Source organism: Podarcis pityusensis (genome assembly GCF_964106645.2).
Source record: "Podarcis pityusensis genome assembly, chromosome: 15".
Classification (NCBI taxonomy): domain Eukaryota; kingdom Metazoa; phylum Chordata; class Lepidosauria; order Squamata; family Lacertidae; genus Podarcis; species Podarcis pityusensis.
Genome location: NC_138040.1, coordinates 27130847 through 27152896, shown reverse-complemented (window position 1 = coordinate 27152896; position 22050 = coordinate 27130847). Strand labels below are relative to the sequence as shown.

The following is a 22050-nucleotide window of genomic DNA, read 5'->3' as shown; positions in this document are numbered from 1 at the left end:
GGAAGACAGGAGTGCCTGGCGTGCTCTGGTCCATGGGGTCACGAAGAGTCGGACACAACTAAACGACTAAACAACAACAAGCCTCCTGGAGAAAATGTTGTTTGCCTTTACTTTTTACATTTTAGATTTGGGCGTTGCCAGGACTAACGAGGAGCCTAACCATGGGCCTCTTAACCATCCAAGTATTCATGCTGTTTTTGCTCTGATTAACTTGTAGAATTCAGAAGAGAGACTTATAAAACTCTTTCCCCCTCCCTGCCCCCAAATGAGAGCATCTGTGTTATCAACAGAATCAGGCTTGCAAGTGATCCAGGCCTACCTAACCTTTCCTTGAAATCTGCCCAAGAAAGGAATTATATGTTGTTGATGAATGCAATTTAAAGGAGCTTCTGCCAAAGTTTCAATCTAGAATTACTTTCTTGAAGTTCAAAATCACTGCCGTGTTCAGTGTACTCATCTCACCTGCTACCTGCTTCAGTGCATAGGTAGGTTGAACAGTAAAGAGATCATCTTCATTCAACACCTACCATATGGATCCTAGGTTGCAAGCCTTTGCCTACTTGCAATGGAGTAAGACCCATTGAGTTCGAGGTGGGGTGGGCTTCTAAGCAGACCAGTATAAGATTGCACCGTTAGTAGGTGAAGTCAGGAGCAGAGACACCACAAATAATGAAACTGTAATTCGCAAGGTCTTTTTCTCTATGCTTCATGCTTCTATTTGAGAAGTGTCCTTTTAGCCATTTCCCCCAAAACCCTATTACTGTATTGTCTCAAAAGACAGAGATTTCTGATTCATGTGAAAAGCAAACAAACGGTTCATTATTTTTTTACAGTGCAATTAAGTACTCCTTAAAAGGTTTGACAATGCTTGTTGAATAAAACTTGATACCTTGCTATTGACATTGGATATCATAACTACAGTCAGTCTCCTTGACAAAAATTCTTTCCAGCGAAGGGGTATGTCATTAAACAGCCACTTTCCTGATTGTTTAGACTGAGGAAAAATTAGTCTTGCACAGGAAAGAACTGGGATTCTAATCCTGTATCCATTCCCCCTGTCCCCATCTTAATATATTAATAATACTCTTGCGAATTTTGAAGGAAAACAATTTATTTCTATGCATTCATGTTTAAGTTTCCCACATTGCAGTAATTGAGATGGGTATCCCTGTTGCCACTGAAAATGCCACACAAAATGGTATGACACATGTAAGTACAGAATGTTTGCTTCCCCAAGCATATTTTTCAAAAAAAAAAGTGCTCCATAAAGGATGCTTGGAAGGATCCTAGACAATAACCCAGTTTCCAGCCAGTCAGATATAAGCCATTCTGGCCATCTCAAATGGTTCTCATGAAACCTGTAAAGAGACATTAGTAGGCAGCTCAGATTACAAGGTCTGCATTTTTAGGTGGCAAGTACTGATGATGACTTTGTAACCTGGGATCCTTTCGCACTTCTGGCTTACGGTGGACAGCGAACTGCTTGGACTTTGTTTGGGTTTGTAGGAAACAAGTTGAGCAGATCAGAAGAAACCCACCTAGTATGAGGAAAAACCCAGCAAACCAGCCCAGGAATAATGCTTCACCGAATCCCCACCTTGGGACAATCTCTGGCACAGTTTTATCCCAGAATTCTTGCACTACGTTGTAGGCAACCCAGGAGACAGGCACAAGGGTTGCCATTCCGGAAATGCAGAAGAGAATTCCTCCGGCGATTCCGAGGCGTTTTTTCAGTTCCAGGTTTTGTTCCCTTATCTTCAGACAGTTCAACCCCAAAATAGAAATACAGAGGGCAAGGAATCCCAGTCCATTAGAGAGAACCATTACAATCCTAGAGATTCTGAACTCCAAAGGGAGGGTTAAGAGGGAGCCATAGCTTTTGCACTCCATTATGTTTTCATCCTGAATGACGCAGGCATGCCAAAGCCCTGTGTTCCATGTCTCCAGTTCATTCAATTCCAAGTTGAGGTTCTTCCAAAAAGGTATAGAAGTTGTAACACAAGAGGAGACCCAGCCGAAGAGAGAGATAATTAATCCCCCCAATTGGCCTATGGTACTGTAGTGCCAAGCCATATTTGGACTCTCGACCAGCATACAAAACTCTCTGCCTTTGAATGTTCTCTATTCCAGATGAGCTTGATTCTTGCGGCAGAAGTTTTGATAGAGCTACGGTGCCATCAATATGCTGTAGGTTTCAATGGAGCCCATCTGAACTGGTGCTAGTTTTTTAAAAGAGCTGTGGAGGAGGAGCTGAAGAGAATACCACTCATTCCAAGGTGTGGCCAAGCTTTTCACATCTGGTTGGTTTTGCCTTTATCTGGAGGGGAAAAAATACAAATCCTAATTCAACTTAATTCATGTGCAAGGCAGAAATGTCAACGTTAATTGAATTGATGCAATCGACCAAGTCCCTTTCAGCATGCGGACGGGCACAGATGAGGCTGATGGAGCAACTTCTTCAAACAGATTCACCGAAACGTGGCACAAAGATAACTGTAAGCTTTGCAGTTTGAAATCCCACTATGCAGGTGTTCATTTCTACATACCCTTTTGGGTTCAGAAACACTTTGTGCAGTACCGCCTCTGCAGAATTACCATATTACTGGCAGAGCATGTTGATCTTTTCACCAATTAGCCGGGGGATTTTAACTCATATTTTGCTCGTCTCTTCAAGTTAGCTGGGACAGATGGTCTCTGTTACGCTAAATGCTCCATTGTCCAGAAGCTCTGGATAGGAAATAAGGGAGATGACTATAGAAGGAAAGGAAAAACATGGATGGGAGATGAGTTGATCTGGATAATGGGGAAGGAAGGAAGAAACAAACCAGTGTCTCTCTGTCCCGTGCGAAGTTCCAAACCATAGTTGGCAACAGTAGAAGACCAACATCTACCAACGAGCCCTTGGGCTGAGGAAATGTTTCTTTAAAATGAGCTTTGAAAGGTTCTCTTGAGTGGTGCTTGAGCCTTTTTTCCCCATTGCAGAGGGTGGAGTATTTGTCATTTCTCAGATTCCCCCCCAAAAACCTGGCCATTCTCCAGATACTGAGTAAATACACAAAGCTCAGAGAAAACAGCTGTGTATAGATTGTGATTCTACTTAAGGATCCAAGAGACCACTCAGGGGTCAGAGGTGACGGGCCCAGTTTGCTCAAGGAGCAGCTTACGAAGGTCGCTTGCTGGATAACTTTTGCAATCAGTGTAATGCACATGCCACCTGTCTTTTCAAGTAGCTTCTTGGGACCTGTGCACTAGTTAATAAATGGAGAGGTTGTTGGAAACAGTTCATTCAAGGTGGGAGCAATCAACGGCAACCTTCCCTGCTTCTGTGTGGGACTGTGTATGCACACAGTGAACTCCTTTTAAGTTTATAAACTGCTAACTTTTTTTTAATGAGGAGGGAACTAAATATAGAATAATCTTGCTTCCTAGGTTGCAATATCGGTTCTTCTGCATGCTATTAGCCAAATGCTGACAAAACCGCACTGCAATAATCAGTCAACTCATCTCCTAAACCAACCTTCCCTAGCCAGGTCCTCTACACATCTTAGACTGCGTGGAGTGCTGGCTGGGGTTGATGGGAGCTTTTGCTTAATATAGACAGAGCCCTCTAAGGCTGGGGAAGGCTACCCTAACCAAGCACATTCCAGCCTCCAAACATCCTTGGGGGTTCATTCAGCCACCCTATATGATTTCCCCATCTGTTTCTCCACGTGTGGATTTGTCTAGCATTGAGATTTAACGTGTTTATTTGCCCTGTCTCTTCTTACTCGTCTGCCTACTTTATTGTCAAGTAAAGTACAAGTAGTCAATGCTGATAAATTTCCACATCTTCCAAAAGCTTCACTTTGGCCTGGACTTAGCACTGAAACATGGGCTGTGTCTTCAGAGCTCAGCCCTAAGATGTTTATGTACGTATTAAGAATAAGGAACCTCTAAACATGTAGGAACATCCTTCTTTGTTAAGCAAGGGGTGTGGATTTGATTATCCTTCTGGTTCTTTTCCAACTCTACAATTCTTTGATTCTAGGATGAAGTTACCTACTAACTCCGAGACTGAGGTCTTTCTATAAATCTGCTTTTTACAAATCAAACTATTGCATTTTTTATTATGATGTTTTAATTTGTTGGAAGCTGCCCAGAGTGGCTGGGGGACCCAGTCAGATGGGCAGCATATAAACAAATTGTTATTATTGTTTCAGGTGACAGCCTTGCCTTTCCCCACAAGCTTTCTTGTTTCCTCCTAGTTACAAGACAGAAACACTTGTGTTGTGGTTGCTGCAGAGGTATAAGTTATTTTAAGCAAAGCATACAGCTGGAGTGATCAGCTAGCAATTCCAGTGAAATCTACCGCAGAGCTCCTCTCCCATTGCAACATATACACACTCTCATGAATTTAGAAATGGTTCTCAAGAAATTCACAGGAACAAAAATTTTGTTTTACTGAACTGAGACCTAAAGATGCAATAGACTGCAAAGTCTGTTTTAAAACATCCAGATCCGATTCCCTGTGGTTGTGCTGTGCTGCCCGGGGCTGATTGGAGTGGTAGTCCAAACAGGTGGAGACCAGTAGGTGCGTAAGGCTAACTTGAAAGAACATGGCTTCATCAACTTTATGCCAAGATGCATCTTCAAAGGGGACATACCGTTCCAGTTTTAAAACAAGATAAAATTCATTTTGCTTAAAACAGCCATTACAAAGTATGCCAACAGGGTAGGCACTTAGCAGATCATTTTGGACTCACAGCTGTCCATGGAGGCACAGGTCAATTCTGTGTCCAGGGCAGCTGTCTACCAGGTCCATCTGGTACGCAGGCTGAGACCCTACCTGCCTGCAGACTGTCTTGCCAGAGTGGTGCATGTTCTGGTTATCTCTCGTTTGGACTACTGCAAATACGCTCTATGTGAGGCTACCTTTGAAGGTGACCCAGAAACTACAACTAATCCAGAATGCGGCAGCTAGACTGATGACTGGGAGCGGCCACCAAGACCACATAACACCGGTCTTGAAAGACCTACATTGGCTCCCAGTATGTTTCTGAGTACAATTCAAAGTGTTGGTGCTGACCTTTAAAGCCCTAAACGGCCTCAGTCCAGTATACCTGAAGGAGTGTCTCCACCCCCATCGTTCTGCCCAGACACTGAGGTCCAGCTCTGAGGGCCTTCTGGTGGTTCCCTCACTGTGAGAAGCGAAGTTACAGGGAACCAGGCCGAGGGCCTTCTCGGTAGTGGCGCCCACCCTGTGGAACACCCTCCCATCAGATGTCAAGGAAACAAACAACTATCTGACTTTTAGAAGACAGCTGAAGGCAGCCTTGTTTAGGGAAGCTTTTAATGTTTGACACACTATTGTATTTTAATATTTTGTTGGAAGCCTCCCAGAGTGGCTGGGGAAACCCAGCCAGATGGGTGATGTATAAATAAATTATTATTATTATTATTATTATTATTATTATTATTATTATTATCATCATCATCATCATCATCACATCAGCGAGGTCGGTGTGTGTGTGTCTTTTCATCTGGGTAGCACAGGATCTCTATACACACTGCTTAACTTCACACCCAGAGATGCACTCCATTGTCTCTTGAGAATGAAACTAGCAAAGTTTGTTCCCAGACTCTGGAACTCCCTCCCTAAAGAAGTTCAATTGGCTTCCTCCTTGTCGTCCTTCTGATGGCAGATGAAGACTTCCTTGTCCCAACAGGCTTTGTGGAACTGACTGCTTTTAATGAAAGGACTTGGTGCCAAGCTGTTTTTATTGTAATGTTTTAATCGTTTCTGTGTGTTTCATTCCCCCCCCCACACTTTTTTGTTACCAAAAACATCTATTCAAAAGTTGGAATACATCTTTGTCCACTGCCATCATTGTATTAAATTATTGATTAAAAAAAATGTTTTTTAAAAGATAATTTTTATCTTTAAGCCACTTTGACTCCCTGTTGGGGGAAAGACAGGGTACAGTGGTACCTCGGGTTAAGCACTTAATTCGTTCCAGAGGTCCGTTCTTAACCTGAATATTTTCTTAACCTGAAGCACCACTTTAGCTAATGGGGCCTCCTGCTGCCACTGCGCCGCCACTGCATGATTTCTGTTCTCACCTGAAGCAAAGTTCTTAACCCGAGGTAATATTTCTGGGTTAGCGGAGGCTGTAACCTGAAGCATATGTAATCCAAGGTACCACTGTATAAATAAATAAATATAGAATAATGTTAAGAATGATGCTCTAATGTCAGAAGAGGAGAGCAACATAATGCAAGACCTCAAAGGGAAATATTTGTACAGGAATGAACACCTTAGGACTTTTAGATTAAAGCCAATACTTTGAATTGCACCCAGAAACATACTGAATGGGATACACAAAAGCGGAAATGTTTTAAGTACCAGTGATCTATTTATTGTCAGCATGGTGGGTCCTGGTTTGAGGATCTCCATGACCCTCTCCTTGCATCAATACATGGTGCCATGCATGCAGATTAGGAAAAGAGGGAGACTGCATTTATCCCTGAAACCACAAATGCAAATTGCAGTTGAAGCAGATGCCTCTAGACATCGTTTACCTGAACTCTGGCAGTAAGCAACTAAGTGATTAAAACCTTCCATATGTATTAATAATCCTCGAGCCGTTTACAACACTGGCTAAGTAGTTATTTATAACCAACAGGTTAACCATTGCTATTTTTAACCCGCCCCCCTCCCTGTGTGGCTGGAGACAGGTTTAAATGTAGTCTGCAGATTTTCCTGGCTTTTATCCTCTCCCTGTCTCTGGACTTAGAATATTTCATAGACCACAAAGCGACTTACGATTCACTTAGTACCATCGCGGCCTCAGAGCTGGGTTGAGAATTTTTCCGCCCCAGTGCAGTGAAAGGGAGTCCCTGTCAGTCTCTACATAGAAGGCAAGATGGTGTCTTGCAGGAAGAGTTTAGTGTTGTACCATTCTATGCATCACTGCAGGGCTGTGGTGGTCTTAGATGAGATTCTCAAAAACCTTCTCTAGCCACAGAGTTTACACTGGGCAAATGGCACCCTCTCAAAGACTTTTCATGAGGAATGGGATTGTTTTCAGTCTACCAGGCAAGTTTTATTCTGAGGGTGATAATTGCTGTAGGAATAGGAAGGGCGAAACTTACTGGAAAAATAAGAAATCAAGATAACGAACTTTTAATAAAAGAATGGAAATGGTTTATTGAATATTTACAAACAAACTGTAAACAGATAAGACCATTGGCAGGATTGTTGTAATAACCTGCAGTTTTATTAGAGTATACATTTAAAGTAGATGAATAAATGGTTAAGGTAATTTGGAATAAGCAGGAAATAGAAAAAATAAATTTAAAGAACTGCAGAAAGAGGCGGAAGGAAGTTGAGTTTCGGAATGTTAAAATGATTGTAAAATTATTGAAATGTATAAAATTGAAAAACATAAAAATTGTTTTTTAAAAAGATAATTCCTACAGGAACTCCACTGATTTTGTGATGCACAGCTCTTTGTTGTTCTGGCATCCTATTGACCAATCTTATTGACGAAAAAGGAGGGTGCCACCCCCCACTCCCCACTTCCCAGGGTATAGTATGTGCTTTCTATGAGATGCTGATAGAGTTGACTGCCTCCCCCACCCCCATTACTTTACTCTTGCACGATATATAGAGTTGCCATATTACAAAAAGTGTAAATTCGGACACAGAAGTTGAGCTTTTGTTTTGTGGCAAAGTTGTTGAGCTTTCTGTGCAAAATCTCCGCACAAAAATGAAGTTCTTTTAGCTAATTTTTGGGAAATTCGCTAAAAGAAACAACTCCTGATATGGTCTGCCATACACCTGGGTTTTCCTGGACATTTATAACCAATACTCGATAATTCTGCCCAGACGCTATATTTGACAGACGAATCCCAGCTATGGCAGACCTAATGTAGGCAGTTATGGCCCAAGACATTTTGGTGACTGTGGAAGAGGTCTGGGTGATACCTGGTTTTCAACATCGTGATATATCACCAGCTAAACACTGTGATATATCAATATATCATGATACATTTTATTCAAGTTGGCACCCCTGCCCCTACCAGTCAAGGCCCTGGCGCCCCTCCAAAATTGTAATTTTTTATAGCTGATGTTTTGGAAATTAATTCTTTTACCCGGGTTGAAGGGGATGCTGATCTGACTGGAAAGCTCAGTTCAGTTCTCCTGACCTCTTACTTCCTCTTCCCCAGAATGCTTTAGGCTCTGTTTGGGGGTTCTTTCCCTGCTCTAGTTTGAGAGCGAGTTGCCTGCTTTTCCTTTCGTTTTGGAATATTGGGATTTTGCCTCTTTGGGATGGAAGCTGTTGCTTGCTTTCTGGCCTGTGATTTTGTTTTGTTTTGTTTTTGGAGGGGGAAAGAGAGGTGCAGATGTTTTACCTGTCTTTTGGATGGGCTGGTTAATAATAATAATAATAATAATAATAATAATAATAATTTATTTGTACCCTGCCCATCTGGCTGGGTTTCCCCAGCCACTCTGGGCGGCTTCCACAGAGACCAAAAATACATTAAAATGTCACACATTTAAAACTTCCCTGAACAGGGCTGCCTTAAGATGTCTTCTGAATGTCAGGTAGTTGTTTATCACTTTGACATCTGATGGGAGGGTGTTCCACAGGGCGGGTGCCACTACCGAGAAGGCCCTCTGCCTGGTTCCCTGTAGCTTTGCTTCTCGCAATGAGGGTTCTGAGCATCACTCACTTTGGTCCTGTGAAGTAGCTATTCTGTGGAGCCCATGATGCTTTTTTCCATTTCCAAATCTGCTCCATACACCAATCAAGGTGGGGACCCCTAATGTCTCCTAGCATCATTCCTCAGGCATTCAGCAGCCGACTCCTTGCGAGGGCCACCACTGAATGTCTTCTTTCTCCTTTCTCTTCCACTTGCCTTCTCCGTGAGCACATCTCCTCCTATCTCCTTCATAAGCAGGCGTAAATATAGACTCTTAATCTCTCCTCTCGGTAGGTGTCATTCAGGCCTTTTTCTAGGTGCGGAAAGCGAAACTCGGGCCGTTGGGGTAGACAGGTTCTGTCCTGGTTCTCTGGAGGAGCAGAAATCCAGACACCTTTCCCCACTCAGGTCAGGAATTGTGTCTTACTCTCCCCTTTAAATTACCATCGCTTTCTCATTCTAGTTGACGGTTAGCATTTCAGTCTGTCCCACACAACGCATGGAAGAGCTTGGAAGTTTAGAGCAGATGCCGGCAGATGTGCATGTGGGGAGGGGGGCAGGGGGCAACATGGACCCACCATGTGCCTCAGTCTCCAAGAGATTAACCCTGTGGGGCCTGGAGTCTCCCAGCCAGCGTCTCTCCTCCTTGCCCAGGCCTCTCTGATTAAATCATCTTGAGGTAATTCTGCGTGTCATTGAGACAGATTAACGGGTGACCTTCTTCTCCCAGAACAGGATTGGAAGGCTGCCGCCTGGCTCTCTCCATCTCCCCCACCAGCTCTGAACGCACAAACTGGGGAAGAAAAAAGGGGGTTTTTTGATTGGCTTTTTTTTTTTTTTGCCTCTTCCAGAATGGATGGGAACGCGTTGGGGAGTGCAATGACCCCGGAGATGAAGACCTAGCAAGGGGCTCTAGATTAACAATCCGGTAGGAGCGACAGCAGAAAGGACGGGAATTTGCTGTGCCTTTGGGGCTCGCTGGATCCGGCCCCCGCAGCACACTCCGCTGGAGAGATGAGGTAGGTGTACTGCTTGCCACCAACTCTGAACGCCGAGGGGCTGGAATGGGATGGTGGTTGGGTCTCTCGTTTTGGCTGAAGTCAACCGGGGGAAACTCTTGGAGGAAAGTGACAGTTCTACAGTGGATAAGTGAATATATAGGATATATGGCTTCCCCATATAGGCTATATAGACAGACATAGATATATGATCAGGTTTCTTCCTCTCCCAATGAAGAGGGGTTCCCCCAGTCTCCTCTCCTGTCTATAAGGTAATTCAATGTATGTCTGTGTCCCTCAGAATTTAGCATGGCAGCTGACTCCTTTCTTGGGTGTTGTTTAGGATGGGGGTGATGGGGTGGTGCCCCCCATCCCAGTGTTTCAGACCACATCCTATTTCCTTGCGGCTACCTATATCTTATAATAGGTGTACCGATATATCCTGGTTCATAGCTAAACATCTTTAAATCCGATGCTATTTGCAATGCGATTTTACATTTATCTTAAAGGAAGCTCCCTTGAGCCTCTCTGTGGATCTTACCTTTCCCCATCACACACACACCTCTGCTTTAGTGGGATCACTGCCTGGTGGTTTACAGAAATGCCCCCCTCCCAATCCCAGCTCATGAATCCAGAAAGGAAAAGGAAATTATCCTGTGAGCACACTTAACTACTTGAAGGCCCTCCTGGATGACTTTAATAAAAAAAAAAAAAATCCGTCTTTGTGCAAGTAGGAAGCCATTTAATGTTCCCACTGACATTTCACAGATGAAAACTGGAACATTCTTGGGTACTGCTTGTAACAGGCCTCTGCTTTCCCCAGGCGTCATTGCCTGAGGTACTGTACATTCTTCCACTGCCCACTGTTGCTTGCTGCCCATTAACCTGACCATAGCAGTTGACTTAAAATAACAATTAAGCTTGTTGTCCTATGCACACTTACACACAAGTAAATTCCACCAAGCCTACTGAGACTTAGTTGCCAATAAATACAGATGGAATTGCTCTGTGAGAGTGTTTTGGTAGGATATTTGGGTTGGATTCACACACACACACTTAGTTCTTGTAGGGAGTAAACCCCATTGAACTTAAGGGGAGATAGGCTGTGATCCATTACCCACTTGCCTTAAACTAAGCATCACTGAATACAGTGGGACTTGCTTCTGAGTAAACATGCCCAGGACTGTGCTGCTGTTTCCAACTAAATACGCCTACAGGGTTTTGCTAGAGAATTCTCGTATTTGTCGGAGAGTAGGTGTTACGCAAAACACAGCCAGTATTTGCTACCCAGGTGCAGGGAGTGAAGGGGCAAATGGTCGTGGGGATTTTTGCATCCACACATGTGTGTGATTGGTGCACAAATTTTTTACTCACTAGGTATATACTCCTCTTTACCTCCAAGGGGTTTCGTGCCCTCCTCCTGTTTTATCTTCATGGCAGAACTCTCAGAAAGGTAAAACTAAGAGAAGGTCCGAGTGGGGATTCCAGCTGGTGTTTTTGTGACCCTGGTCTGACACTCTCACCACCCCACTGCTGGCATTCAGATACCTCCCATCTGATGTATTAAAACAATAGGTGCAGGAGATATTTGAAACCCGAAGAATTCTAGCGTGTGCATCTTTGTGCCCACTAACAGAATAGAGCAGCTTTCAAAATGGCAAAAAAATACAGGAAGGGTTTTGTCAGGAACAGGGATTGGCAATGCCCCTGAAAAATGGGCTAGTTGGGTGCATGGGATATAGCAAGTGGCTTGCATTTTGTCAGGTCAAAGAGAGCAGGCAGGAGTTGGGGAGGACCTGAAATGCTGTCAGGAGTGGGAAGGAACTATTTCTGCTTTCTGCCTGTATTTTCCTAGGCCAGCCTTTCCCAGTCTAGTCCCCTCCAGCCCTGGCTGGGCTGATAGAGTTGGTAGTCCAAAACCTTGGGTGGGCACCAGCTTGGAAACTCATCTTGGTTGTTTCTGCAGCACCTGATTCCCTTGTGAACACCTTGATTCTTTCCCTGATCAGGCCCACCGTCTCTTGTTAGGCATTGTCTTTCCAAAACTGCCTGGAAGCAGCTGGATGAATTTCCAACCAGCTTTTGCAAGCCATTCCCAATCCCTGCTGCATAGATGACAATTTGGAGGGAGGGATCCAGAGTGGGGTGGGTCTTGGAATCTTGTATCATTTCCGGGAAGTGAGGCCAAAGGCATCTGTCAGTTTTGGTTCCTCACTGTTCCTCATTTTTTCAGGCTTTACTTTGGTTCTCCACATTTCCACACCAGCTTGCCATTGTTAATATTATTCTTATTTAAAAAGCCATTCTGGAAATTCATCAGCATTTTAGTGCCAAGTTCTTCCAGTGTATGGTTGTCTCAAAAGTTGAGCTGTGCAACTCATTCTGTTGGTGCAAGGATTTCCACTTTCCCAAAGGAGCTTTCTCTCCTCCTTTTCCCCACCATGCTCCCCCTAAATTTGCTCTAAAGGTCCCCCCCAACTCTCTGGAGCAGATGGGGGGGTGCTGATGGAGACAGGTAAGGGGGAAGTCTTTGCTTTATCACTGACACTTTAGTTGGATACCACTCAACTGTTTTGGTATGCAATTTTGCCTAATATACACATGTCTGCAACACAATTTTCCCAGTATAATGCATTTTTAGACCATTTTCACTAATATGTGCATTTTTATGCAAGCCCTAAATGCATTTTTATACACAAAGCTTGGCTAGAAAACTGCATTGCAAAATTCATTGAAGTGCAGATTTTGATGAATTTTGGTTCATGAATTGTTGCTCATTCTCACAGTGAATATCAGAGGAAGTGAGAGAGCAGCAGAGACCTGTTGCCTTCAAACTCTCCTTGCTGGGTTCCTAGAGGCCTATGGTAGTATGTAGGAGGCTGGGCTAGATGGACCTGTGTTCTCATCCAGCTTCAGGTCTCTTCTGATAGGCACATATTGTGTGTGATGCAGACCAGCCTTCTGCAACCTCATGCCCTCCAGATGTTTTGGACTTCAGTGCCTATCATCTGCTGGGCCTCCCAAGACTCACTCTTGAGAGTCAAATTCTGAACCAGGCTGTCCTCTGTTTAGATCTAGCCACTGCCATTTGCCAAGTAGCCCTAAATAAGTCACTTGTTTGTGGCCTCAATTGGGCACCTATGTTATGGTCGTAACAGCATTGATGCAATAGGGGTGCCATCTGCCAAGAGATAGTCTCTGGACCTTCCAAAGTGCTGTGTAGAATAAAATACTATAACTACCGCCATTGCATTCCTTCAAAAGATGCAGCTTCATGGAGGCAAAAAGGAAGCAGTTTGGCTCCTTGGGAAGATAGGGTGGCAATCTTTATTTATACCCCCATGGTTCTTCTCCTTCTCATTTAATCCCCAGAACCTGTGAGGTAGGTAGGACCAGTCACTATCTCTCAGCCTAAGGTCACCCAGTGAGCTTCATTGCCGAACCTTGGCCTCCCAGGTCCCAGCCCAGCCTGGTACTGTCACTACACTGCTTCTTCTGACTACTTGGGGCAAGGAGGGGGAAGAACTTGGAATCTGCCTGCCAGAATAACACCATCATTCTGAAGTGCAGGCGCTCCTCATAACAACCTCCATAGGCATGATCCTTCTAAGACTGTACAACAAAAAATGGTTTGGTTTGATTTTGAAAGCTGATTTATCAGTGTAGGTATTATGGCACAAATAGAGCCCTCCAGATGTTGCCCAACCTCAACTGCCACCACCCCCAGCCAACATGGCCACAGTGATCAGGGATGATGATGGGAGAGTCTCACAGTATCTGAAGGGCCTCAAGGTTCCCATCCTTGGATTATGACTTCAAAACCAATTCAGCTTTTAAAAAACCCATATCCCTGCTCCCCTCCTGCTCTGCTCAGTGTCCAGCCTGATGAAGAGTTCTGGTGGACCTAGAAACTTACTTGCTGTTTTGTGACATTTTGGTTCGTCATAATCATGGTTTCCCAAACTTGGGTCTCCAGTTAGGTTTGGACTACTGTTCCCATCACCCCTGACCACTGGTCCTGCTAGCTAGGCATCATGGGAGTCCAAAAACAGCTGGAGACCCAAGTTTGGGAAACCCTGGTCATAATAAATGGATTTTCAAAAGAGAAAAATGCCAGGTTTTAGGGGAAGAGACACTGATCAGTTGTAGGGCATCTGCTGTGCACACAGAAGGTCCCAGGTTCAATGCCTGGCATATCCAGGTTGGACTGGTAGTACCCTCTGGCAGTGTGGACACAACTGAACTAGGTGGACCAATAGTCTCACCTCTGTATAAGGCAGCTTCTTACGTTACCACAGCATGCAAGACTAAGGGAAACCACCTCTCTCCCTCTGCTTAGGTTTTGATGGGTTTCTCTCTGAGAAACTTCATTCACCTGGTCTGCAGAAGGTTGGCAAATATCCCCCCAGGTGACAGGGGCACCACCCTCATCCCTCTTGCTCCACTGCAGCACGGGATACAAGTACTGCTTGTGTTGCCAATCAGGGTTTCTCCCCGCGGTGTTGCCTGCCAGCTCTCTCACCGCTGAAGGATTTCCAGGAACTTGGCATTTCATAATATGTGCGCCAGCAAGGATTACAGCAAGAACGGCTAGGAACACCACAAATCCGATTGGTGCAGAGAAGCTGGGTTTCCCTTCTCCCTCCTCCTCCTCCTCCTCCTCCTCCTCCTCCTCCTCCTCCTGGGTTTGAAACATAACCCCGACTCAATATGTTCATAAGGAGGAGGTGGTGGGTCAATTGGCAATCTTTGCCAGGTGTGTTCACCTTTCTTCTTTTGGAGGGGCTATGCATGCATGAGCAGCCTAGGCACATGGTATATTTTGTGAGTAGTAAGAGGAGGGAATCCTTACTCCATCGACTTCTGTCTGGACCAAGGAGGATTTCCTTGTGAGCCGCCGAGATCTGCAAAAGGCAGACGGGGTAAGCTAAGTCAGACATACACAGCCTGTGTGCACAGATAGGCTTTTATCAGTGGTAGCCGGTGATCAGTGGAACTGATGGGGCAGAAGGCAGGGAGACCAGCTGTCTTTGGGGCCTGGGCTAATGACTGGCAAAGCCACCCCTTGACCGGTTGCCAGTGTGTTTAGAGTGCTGGACTAGGACCTGGGAGACTGGAGTTCAAATCCCCACTTAGCCACAAGGCTCACATTGGGGGACTTTAGATCAATCACTGTCTGCCTCAGCCTAAGCTACCTCATATGCTATTTAACACTTTCATGAGACCACTGGGAGAAGTTGTCCGGAGTTTTGAGGTTTCCAGTATGCTGACGACACCCAGATTTATTTCTCCTTTCCACCTGAATCCAAGGAAGGTGTCTCTGTCTGTCAGTGTCTGTGCCTCCTCCACAAGAGGTCCAGAGGGTGGCAACATGAGAACGGGCCTTTTCTGCCGCAGTTCCCCATTTGTGGAGTGCTCTCCCCAGGGGGCTTTGTCTGGCACCTTCGTTATACAATGGTACCTCAGGTTACATACGCTTCAGGTTACAGACTCCGCTAACCCAGAAATAGTACCTCAGGTTAAGAACTTTGCTTCAGGATGAGAACAGAAATCGTGCTCTGGTGGTGCGGCAGCAGCAGGAGGCCCCATTAGCTAAAGTGGTGCTTCAGGTTAAGAACAATTTCGTGTTAAGAACAGGCCTCCAGAACGAATTAAGTACTTAACCAGAGGTACCACTGTACATCTTTAGGCGCCAGGCGAAAATGTTCCTTTTCAACCAGGCTTTGGCTAACATCCTATACCCTTTTAAATGTGTTTATGAGAGAGCATGGGGAGTATTGTTTTGCTTTTTTTAACGATTTATTTTGTGGTTTTATGCTGTGTTTTTATTTTGTCAACTGCCCTGAGATCTCTGGGTGAAGGGTAGTATAATAATCATCATCAGCATCATCATTATCCAGGCAGACAAAACAAGACAACGCAGGGATGCCCTTGGTCAGATGGAGGAAGGGACAGCGGTGGTGCCGTGGGTTAGACCACTGTGCCGCTTGGGCTTGCCGATCAAAAGGTCGGTGGTTCGAATCCCCGCAACAGGATGAGCTCCCGTTGCTCGGTCCCAGCTCCTGCCAACCTAGCAGTTCGAAAGCACACAGTGCAAGTAGATAAATAGGTACCGCTCGGGTGGGAAGGTAAACAGCATTTCCATGCACTGCTCTGGTTTCGCCAGAAGCGGCTTAGTCATGCTGGCCACATGACCTGGAAAAACTGTCTGCGGAAGTGGACGAACGCTGGCTCCCTCGGCCTGTAAAGCAAGATGAGCGCCGCAACCCCAGAGTCAATCACGACTGGACTTAATTGTCAGGGGTCCCTTTACCTTTACCTTTAGAGCAGGGAAGAGGGATTGAGTCTGTGCTGGATGGGTTAATACTCCTCCTGAAGACACAGGTTCACAGTTTAGGCATGCGACTCCTTTGCTGCAACAGTTCCACTGGCTGTTTCCCAGCACAATTCAAAGTGCAGGTTATGACCACTTTTAAAAAATTCTTTATTTGGTTTTTCAAATTAAATTTTTACAGAGATATATCAAACATAAATCATTAAAACACGATTCCAAGGAATCTCCTGGACTTCCATCCTCCCCTTTGTGGGTCCTGTTATTAATCACTTCCTTCTACATCTTTTATGATGATCCAAATCTTTTACATTTCCATTGTGTCCAGAATTCACCCTTAAACTACAAGTGATATTCCAATCCTGCTAACGATTTTAACTGTTTACAATGGTCTTTAAGATAAGTTATACATTTTTCCCATTCCTTATTAAGATTTTGGTTTTCCTGTTTTCTTACTCTTCCGGTCATTTTAGCCATTTCAGCCTACTCCATCAAGTTCATCTGCCATTCTTCTCTGATAGGAACTTTATCTTCTTTCCATCTCTGGGCCAGTAATATCTGTGCAGCCATGGTTGCATATTACCTCTAAAGCCCTACATGGCTTAGGCCCAAGCTATCTGAAAGACCACCTGCCTGGGCTTTGAGATTTTTAGGGAAGGTCTGTCTCTTAATTTTGCCATGCTTGCAGGCTCACAGGTGAGGGCCTTCTCAATGGCTGCTCCCAGACTCTGGAATGGTCTCCCTGGAGAATCTAGACAGGCTCCCTCTTTGTTGTCCTTCTGCCGGCAGGTGAAGACTTTCTTGTTCCAACAGGCTTTGGGGGGATTGACTGATTTATTGAAAAGACTGGGGGACATGCTGATTTCATTGCAATCATTTGTATGCTTTTATACAGATGTTATATATATATATATAGTTTGAATTCTATGTTTTATTTTAGTGGTTCCCATTTTTATCTGCAAGCCACCTTGAGTCCTGCTAGGGATATAACACTGTAGCAGTAGTAGTAATAATAATAATAGGAATAAAACAGGGAGAATTATGTAAGCCACATTGAGCTCCTTGGATGAAAGGTGGAATATAAGTGTAATAATAATCATAATAAAGTAAGAAGGCAGGCAGGTGGGGGCTCGCTGAGGCAGACAGAGGTTGGTGGCAAAGTGCTCCATTTTCCTTAATGGACCACCCTCTGCTAGTTTTAATCCTTATGGGGCCATGGAACCTGTGTGTATGTGTAGAGATTTTCATTAGGAAAATGGCAGTGGGGCAAAAAGGTGCTTGAGAATCCCCCCTCTGTCTCCACAGACATACTTGCTAAAATATAAGACATTGTAGTTTCAATCAAGGCGCCCTTTGCCTTGTCTGGTTGGACTGTCAGACTTACCTTTGGTTTCTTACCTTTTTACACATGCTTGCCTTAAAATCCACACCTCAGTATGATCATCGATGTCACTTGGCATTTTCTGTCCCTTCAAGGGCTTTGTCAAGGAGTGCATGAATGGGCTTGCTCCATTTGGCCCTCCCACTAACCCTGCAGGGTAGGGTAGGCTGACAGGGAAGGGCTTGCCTGATGCCACCCAATGTTTTTGGTGTCTGTCCCAATTCCATGATGCCACCCACCCTCACTCCAATAGGCACCTTCAGAGTCTAAACTTGACATTAATGTGTTTGCACTTAACATGCATATTTCTTTTCTTTTCTTTTTCTAAATGCAAATAGTATTAGCTGGCTGTGCATATGCGTGTGATAATTCTTGGCGTCATAACTGCCGTGAAGAATATATGTCATTCTTTCCTGCCCTGCCATAGTTCTGATGAAAATCTCTCTTCTGAAATTGACATTTGCTTTGGGAGGTGCAAAGAGGAAAATCCCCCTCCCTCCTGCAGAGAACATCTTCAGAAGAAGGATTTTGCTCAGGACGGTAGCAGGGGAGGAAAGGGTTACACCCCCCCTCCCCAGCTGCTATCATCCTGATTCTTCTTAGAGCTGTGCCCCTGCATGTTTAATTCCAAGAACACATTTAGTTCATTCTCAGGATGCATATACAGAAAGATGCCAGAACCGAGATCCTTGCTGGTGGAGAGAACCTATATATACCTGTATCTTGGTCCCAAGGTGTGTAGGACTCTATAAACCAAAACCAGCACCTTGGGCTTAGCCCAGTAGCTAATTGGCAGTCACGTTGGGGTCCAACATCTGGAGATCTACAGATGTTTCCCAGCCGCTGCTCTAAATGTATTGCCTTTCTCCTCTGCTTCTGACTTCTTCCTTGACAGGACTCAACATTCCTAAGGTCCTGTTGTTTTGTTGTTTGAGTGTTCCAAACTGATGTTCCAACTGATGTCGGGGCGCGGAGGGAAGAACCAATACAAATAGCTGTGATGCCACACTCTTAGGCCTATGTTCATATGAACATAGGCAGCTGCCTTATGCTGACTGAGACAGGCAACTGGTCCATTGGAGTCCAACACCCTTTTAGGTGGAGACATGGGGGATCTACCCGGAAGACTTCCTTGGTTCTTCAGTTGAGCGATTCCCCCATCCAATTCCCCAGACCATTCCAATTCTCCAGTTTCACAACTGAGCCACTGAACCACTGTGTTCATATCCCTTTCTCAGCTGCCGTGTCTCCAGATGTCTTTTCACATACACCTGATCAGGAAGGATCAGAAAGGTGGCTTGGACAGGTGTGCCTGCGGGTACTCTGAACCTCTGGCATGTATTTTGAGCATCTAGGATGAGATGTATTAGAAGTAGAGCATCGCAGGAGCTTTAGTACTGCAGTCACAAGGCACTTGTAAAGGGTAGGAAATATGTGGCCAACTCCCCCCAGGATAGCCAGTTCATCGGGGATGATGGGAGTTGTAGTACAGCAAGATATGGAGAGCTGCAGGTTCCCCATATTTGCTCTAAGGAATCCGTCATGGTTGCTAGCCAGTCATTCCTTTGATTGGGAAATTGCTTGATAATGCCTCACAGTGGGTGGCTGATGTTTTCTCAGCAGAAGCTAGTAGTTGGAAGAGGTCACCTCTTGCAAGAATTAGCCACCAGAGCTTTGAGAAGGTGACCTGCTAAGGGGACGGACTGATGTAAAGTATGAAGGGTAAATAAAATGTGCATTTTATGGGACAAGAGAAACAGGTGAGAGTGAGATGAGGACTTTGGTGATGTTAGGGAGTGGATCTCTTGCCTGGCAGCAGTGCTTATGCTGTTTTGGATCGTACCCTCATCTAGTCCAGGCTCATCTAGTCCAGCATCCAATTCTCATGAAGGATCAATGTGTATATTGTCCCTTAATTCGAACTAGTTGGCCTTCTGTCGCAGTTTTCCACTCTTGCACAATGCGAACACTTGCAGAATCGTAGGGTTTAAAAATTTCCCAGCAAGAAAATTCTCACCCAAAAAGGGGGGGGAGTGAAGCACAGGACCAGCATGCTGAAGAAATTGTGCAAATATGTACGTGAAAGTGTGCATCTATTTGCATGAATGCTGGATGGAACCAGTTCCCTGACTAAGTGTTGTGAAATGCTGCCAGGGTCACGGGGCAGAAGGTTCTCAGGCTTCACCCATCCAACCTCCTCCTCCTCCTCCTCCCACCTGGCACCTGCTCAGACTGCTTTGAACCTGGAGGGAAGGGCTAAGAGATGCTTGCTGCCTCTTCAGCCTGGGCAATGCTATTATGTCACATAATTGGCTTAGCCATCTGCTATTACACTGTCAGCCCCCACACCCTAACCAAACATGGATGTGCAACTGGACTTGGCTGTAAACCCATTATTTTGACACACCAGGGACTGAGACGGGAGATCCCTCACCAGAGCGGTCAAACCCAACCTCTAACCTGCCACCACTTGCCATCTGGCATGGGTGGCGGGGTGTGATGGGGAGGGGGAAGGCAAATCACAGCAAATGACCAGCTAAAGGAAAGGCTGTTTTTCTCGCTAGACTTTAGACTGCTTAGCTTTCGTCCTCTTTTGCCCCAGCTAGTTCCAGCTGGGAGCATTACGGTTGCCCTGTGGGGGTCTGTGCAAATACAGGCATCCTCTTTCCACAGAGAGGCATGCAGATTACTTCTGTGGATTATATATGTTGTGGGTAGCAAGAGCTCTTCTAATGGATCATTCTTAGCACCCTCACCAAATGTTCTTGGGAGAGAAGATAAAAAACACTAATGCCCATCTGCAGTATAGATTCCCTGGTGGGTCCCCCCTTTTTTTCTTTTGCGGTTTTGGCAATGCTATGGGTTCAAGCATTTCTTGCAGAGCAGTCAATAGGAATGGGGGAGAAATTTGGTTTTGTGCATGTTTAACGAGAAACTATCAAGTTTGCACTTCTTGAATTGAAAGAAAGCAAACCTTTGCATTTTGCAATGCAATTTTCCACCCAAACATTAGGCTGTATCAGCTAAGTTCTACTAAGAGTAGATCCATTGAGATCTAAGTTAGATGCATCCATTAACTTTAATGGGTTTACTCTGAATAGAATGAGTATTGGACACAAGGCAATATGTACAAAAAAATGCATATATTAGAGCAAGTGACATACAAAAAATGCATTGCCTTAGGGGGAAATTGCTTGCAAATAGGTGTATATTAGTCACCATTGCATGCTAGGGTGTGTTCATTAGGAGAAATTCACACTAAAATGCTGATGAATTTTCATGGGGATTTTAAAGGGATCTCAAATTGCTGCAGAAATGTGGAGAACCTAATTTAAGATTGGAAAAATGAAATCGACATATCATCCATCCCTCTTGCCAGCCCGAGTGGCAGATCCCTGGTTTTGAAGGTCACTTCAAACAAAGATCTTGCATCTCTTTCTTTCTTAACCTGCACTTTTTCAAATCTTCATGGATGTCTTCTGAAAACCGAGATGCAAATGGCAGCCTTTGCTGCTTCTAGCTCATTTGGACTCAAAATGCACTCTAAAGCGCTTGCTTTGTACTTCTTAATATTTGAAGGGTCCATGTAATTTCTAAACCTTGGAATGAGGAACTGTGACTGGTCCCAGCTGCTGTCACATGAACCCATGGAGAAAAGCGACCATAGCTGTTTCAGACATGGCTGGACACACCCAGTGTACACAAGTAATTTTGGATTGTGCCATTAACATGCATATCCCCCAAATTCCAACCTTGTATTCCTAGAATTCCTGGTTTTCCCTGTCCACTCACCATCAGGAGACACTATGGAATACATTTGTCCTCATTTATCAGGGCCTATGGGGATGCGGGTGGCACTGTGGGTTAAACCACAGAGCCTAGGACTTGCCGATCAGAAGGTCAGCGGTTCGAATCCCCGCGATGGGGTGAGCTCCCGTTGCTCGGTCCCTGCTCCTGCCAACCTAGCAGTTTGAAAGCACATCAAAGTGCAAGTAGATAAATAGGTACCGCTCCGGCAGGAAGGTAAACAGCGTTTCTGTGTGCTGCTCTGGCTTGCCAGAAGCTGCTTAGTCATGCTGGCCACATGACCCGGAAGCTCCCTCGGCCAATAAAGCGAGATAACCCCAGAGTCGGCCACGACTGAACCTAATGGTCAAGGGTCCCCCCCCCATCAGGGCCTATTACTGGGAGCTGGAGTGCATCAACAATTGGAGGGCACCACGTTGGTTACCCCTGCCATATATAATCATCATCATTACCATTGCCCTTAGGATGGAATTCAATGTTGTGCTAAGTGGGGCATGTGCACACAAAATAAGGTACACTCATGCAATGAGAGAAGACTGTGTGGTGATAGGATGGCCATCTTCAAATACCCGAAGGGCTGTCATGTAGAGGATAGAGTAAGCTTGTTTTCTGCTGCTCCAGAGGATTCAAATTGAAATAAAGGCGATTCTGAGTAAACATTAGGAATAACTTTCTGACGGTAAAAGCTGTTTGACAGTGGAATGGATTTCCTCAGAATCAGGTGGACTCTCCTTCACTGGAGGTTTTTAAACAGCGTTTGGATGGTCATCTGTCAGGGATTCTTTCTTTTTTTTATCAAAATTTTTTTATTGGTTTTCCACAAATTTTTGAACACACCAACAAAC

At 44.9% G+C, this 22050-nt stretch overlaps 2 protein-coding genes across 4 annotated transcripts in view; one reads left to right on the top strand and one right to left on the bottom strand.

Annotated features, from left to right (window-relative positions):
* Positions 1 to 1091: 1091 nt before the first annotated feature.
* CLDN25 (claudin 25) lies at positions 1092 to 2467 on the bottom strand. Its single transcript, XM_080983818.1, has one exon. It carries the CDS (start codon positions 2092 to 2094, stop codon positions 1384 to 1386), a length of 711 nt encoding a protein of 236 aa, XP_080839944.1. The 5' UTR covers positions 2095 to 2467; the 3' UTR covers positions 1092 to 1383.
* Positions 2468 to 9047: 6580 nt separating this feature from the next.
* The window catches only part of LOC308464283 (G protein-activated inward rectifier potassium channel 4-like), a 36593-nt gene continuing 23590 nt past the window's right edge, over positions 9048 to 22050 (top strand). For 2 of the 3 annotated variants that reach the window (XM_080983520.1, XM_080983519.1), the window contains exon 1: positions 14453 to 14608. The gene's annotated coding sequence lies outside the window, so the exon portion shown is untranslated. Of the gene's footprint in view, positions 9097 to 9539; positions 9708 to 14452; positions 14609 to 22050 lie in introns of those variants that run through there. The other variant, XM_080983521.1, reaches the window with a different exon arrangement.